The 4039-nt window shown below is 40.4% G+C and overlaps 1 protein-coding gene across 1 annotated transcript; it reads left to right on the top strand.

Annotated features, from left to right (window-relative positions):
* The first annotated feature begins 306 nt into the window (after positions 1-306).
* Positions 307-3471, top strand: LOC133732199 (uncharacterized). The gene is made up of 5 exons (XM_062159693.1): positions 307-408; positions 527-1741; positions 1901-2021; positions 2113-2379; positions 2432-3471. Exons 1-5 carry the CDS (start codon positions 307-309, stop codon positions 3469-3471), a joined length of 2745 nt encoding a protein of 914 aa, XP_062015677.1.
* Positions 3472-4039: the final 568 nt, after the last annotated feature.

Consider the following 4039-nt stretch of genomic DNA (forward strand, 5'->3'; position numbering starts at 1 on the left):
ATTGTTTTGTTGAAAAGACTTTTGCTGATATTAGCAAATTAACTAGTGATGACAACCTGCCTTCCCAAGTTGGGGAAGGTATGGTTGATGCCAAACCTGGGACTTCCCCTCCTCCCCTCTACTATTTTAATGGATCACATCCTCTTTTGGAATGCTCGTGGAGATGGGAGTGAGAAATTCAGGTCCTCTATTCAGGACTTAGTGAAAATGCATAATGTTGATCTTTTGTTTGTGTGTGAGCCTCGTATACAATTTGGTGGGGCAAGGAAATTTTTACTTTCTCTTGGTTTTACTGACTATAAAGTGATGGAAGCCAATGGTTTCTCTGGTGGCCTCTGGCTACTTTGGAATAGAAACAAGTATACTATTGACATCATCGATACTACCTTTCAATCTATTTCTGTGAGAGTTGGTTGGAATGGTTTCCAAGGCTGGATGTTAACTGGTATATATATATGCTAGCCCTTGCAATACGTCTAGAGGTAATTTATGGAGCTATTTAGATAACCTGACTAATCTTGTTAAGCTTCCTAGTATGCTTGTGGGAGATTTCAATGAGCTGTTGTCCTACTCTGACAAAATTGGTGGATCTCAGCACTACAAATTTGGTGGTATGCATGATTGGGTGAATAGAAATGGCCTAATTGATATGGGTTACCAGGGTGCTGATTATACTTGGAAAAATAATTTTGTTAAAGAAAGGCTTGATCGAGGGTTTTGTTCCTGTGATTGGAGGCTCCTATTTCCTGATGCTTGTATTATGCACTTAGCTAGAATGAAATCTGATCATTGTCCTATCCTTGTCAAGCTCAACCATAGTAGCAGGGCTACAAGAAATTCTCCCTTTAGGTTTCATGCTATGTGGATGCAGCATGACAGTTATGTGGATATGGTCAACGAAACTTGGAATAACTGCCCTGGAGATCTGCAGGATAAGACTACTACTCTTGCTAACTCTATGAGCATCTGGAATAAAGAAGTTTTTGGTAATATTTTTAAGCAAAAGAGGACTCTCTTGGCCAGACTTTGTGGTATTCAAAGAAGCTTGGGGAGGCAGACTATTCCTTTTCTTGTGAACCTTGAGAAGGAGCTGATATCTCAATATGAGCAAATTAGGGATGCTGAAGCCCTCTTTTGGAGGCAAAAATCTAGAGATAAGTGGCTGTGTGAGGGGGATAGAAATACTAAGTTCTTTCATCTAACTACAATGATCAGGAGGAGAAGGAATAAGATTGATGGCCTATTTGATGCTACTGGAGTTTGGACTGATAACCCGACTAGTATGAAGCAAATTGCGGCTGACTTTTTCAAGAAGTTATTTACGGCTGAAGTTGATCATGACCTGAGATTTCACATCCCTTGGCTGTTCCCTAGTATCGATAATCATATTATTCAGCGGATGAATAGGCCTATTTCTGATCAGGATGTGCATGATGCTTTGTTTAAGATTGGAAGGTTAAAAGCCCCTAGAGCTGATGGTTTCCTTGCCTTGTTCTACCAAAAACATTGGTCTCTTTGCTCCTCTGAGATCATCAATGTTGTTAGGACTGCTTTTCTTATTGGTAAAATTCCTACTGGCCTTAATCATACCTTGATTACTCTGGTCCCTAAAACACAAGCTCCTCAATACATGAATCTCTTTAGACCTATTAGTCTATGTTGTACTGTTTACAAGATAATTTCCAAAATTATTGTTGGAAGAATTAGACCTATGCTTGGGAAATGGATTAGCCCTAATCAAGTGAGCTTTGTCCCTGGGAGACATATATCTGATAACATTATGATTGCTCAGGAAATTCTTCATAAGTGTAAGAACTCTAAAGGGGCTAAAGGGTTTATGGCCTAGAAGATTGATCTTTCTAAAGCTTATGATAAACTTAGTTGGACTTTCATTGAACAGGTTTTGTATGAGCTTCAAGTTCCTGATTTGCTTGTCAAACTCATTATGAGCTGTGTCTCTACTGCTAGCTATCAAGTCATTGTTAATGGGGAGCTCTCTGACTCTTTCATTAGTGGGAGAGGTATTAGGCAGGGTGATCCTCTATCTCCATACCTTTTTGTGCTTTGCATGGAAAAGTTGTCTCACCTGATTAGATCCAATGTTGAATGCAGTTGTGGAAACCAATCCAATCCTCCCAGGCTGGACCTTTTGTGTCTCACCTATTTTTTGTGATGACCTGATTTTATTTGCTGAAGCTAGCACTAATCAGGCTATGGTTTTAAAGAAGTGTATGGATTTGTTTTGTGGCCTGTCTGGTCAATCTGTCAACTTTGATAAGTCTCTAGTGTATTGCTCTCCTAACATAAAGAGCGCTACTGCGAAGGCCATTAGCAAGATCTGTGGTTCCCCTCTTACTGAGGACCTTGGTGTTTATCTTGGTATGCCTCTAATCCATTAATAAAAATACTTATGCTAGGATTGTTGATAAAGTGCAGGCTAGATTGGCCAGTTGGAAGGGTAAAGCCTTGAATATGGCTAGTCGATTGACTCTCATTCAAGCTGTCAATTCCTCAATTCCTATTTATGCTATGCAAATAGCCAAGCTTCCTGTTCAGATTTGTGATAAGCTGGATAAGCTCAATCGTGACTTCTTATGGGGTGATACTGAGCAGAAAAGGAAGGTACATCTTACCAATTGGGACTTAGTTTGCAGGCCTAAGTGTATGGGGGGCCTGGGAATCAAGAAGACAATTGACATGAACAAAGCTATGCTGGCAAAGGCAAGTTGGAGAGTGGCTCAGAATGATCAGGGTTTATGGAACAAGATTTACAAAGCTAAGTATCTGCACTCTGATTCTATTACTCATGGAAGTTTCAAAAAGCCTCTTAATTGTTCCAATACTTGGTCTGGAGTTGTGTATGGTGCTAACCTTTTAAGGAAATGGCTCATTTGGAGAATTGGAAATGGTGCTTCTATCAAATTTTGGTTTGATATGTGGTCTCCCTGTGGTGTTCTCAGCACTTTTGCTTTAGACCGTACTCATATTGATACGGCTGCTACTGTGCATGATTTTTGGATAAATAATGAGTGGAATCTGCCTGTATTATATGCAAATCTTCCTGCTGAGATTGTGGATAAAATTATTGTCCTCCCCATTGCTAATAGTTATAGGCCTGATCGTCTTATCTGGAGTGGCACTTCCTCGGGTGTCTTCTCGGTGAAGTCGGCGTACAAGCTTCTTTGTGATGATCAAGAGTGCCAAAATCGGTTCTGGAATATGATTTGGTCCCTGCCTATCCCTCCTAAGCTCAGGATTTTTCTTTGGTCCTTTGCCTCAAGCAAGCTGTTAACCAATGAGCAGCGCTTTAAGAGAAGGCTTACTAGTAGTTCATTCTGTCAGTACTGTACCAATTCTGAGGAAACTATGCTGCACCTATTTCGGGATTGCCCTAAAGCTAAACATGTATGGGATGCTTTTGTTATACCTGCAAACATGTTAACCACCTTCACTTTAAATTGGAAGGACTAGATTTTGGCTAATCTGTTGCAAAAAGGCTATTACATGAGGAACTTGAGTTGGAACATATTCTTCATCTTTTGTTGTTGGTTCTTGTGGAAATGGAGATGTAAAGCCATTTTTTATCCTACTTTCCACTATCCTTACAATCCCTCTGAAGTTGTTTTTAGTTATGTTGAGGAATGGACTAGGGCCACTGCTAAGGTCAACAAAGTGCAGAATAAGGTGACTGAAATGCTCACTTGGACTAAACCTACCATTGGTTTCTATAAACTTAATGTCGATGGTTCAAAAACGAGTAATGGTGCTATTGGAGCTGGAGGACTCATAAGGGATGATGCTGGCTGTTGGTGTGGTGGCTTCATGGTCAACATTGGTTCTGGTGATGTCCTCCAAGCTGAGGCTTGGGGTCTTTTTCATGGTCTCCAGTTAGCTTTGAGTCTTAACATCCTTAAATTGGAGGTGGAATCTGATTCCGCGGTGCTGGTAAGCCTAATGAATAGCGATGATATTGATTTGCATCCTCTGGGAACCTTGATTTTAAACTGCAGGAAGCTTTTGATTGAGTTTGAGTCAGTTC

Source organism: Rosa rugosa, chromosome 1 (assembly GCF_958449725.1).
Source record: "Rosa rugosa chromosome 1, drRosRugo1.1, whole genome shotgun sequence".
Lineage (NCBI taxonomy): Eukaryota > Viridiplantae > Streptophyta > Magnoliopsida > Rosales > Rosaceae > Rosa > Rosa rugosa.

Coding starts and splice junctions, on each gene's coding strand:
- LOC133732199 (XM_062159693.1), top strand. CDS start 307: ATGGAAGCCAATGGTTTCTCTGGTGGCCTCTGGCTACTTTGGAATAGA. Junction 409..526: donor TTCAATCTATTTCTGTGAGA/GTTGGTTGGAAT, acceptor AATCTTGTTAAG/CTTCCTAGTATGCTTGTGGG. Junction 2,380..2,431: donor GGACCTTGGTGTTTATCTTG/GTATGCCTCTAA, acceptor TTGTTGATAAAG/TGCAGGCTAGATTGGCCAGT.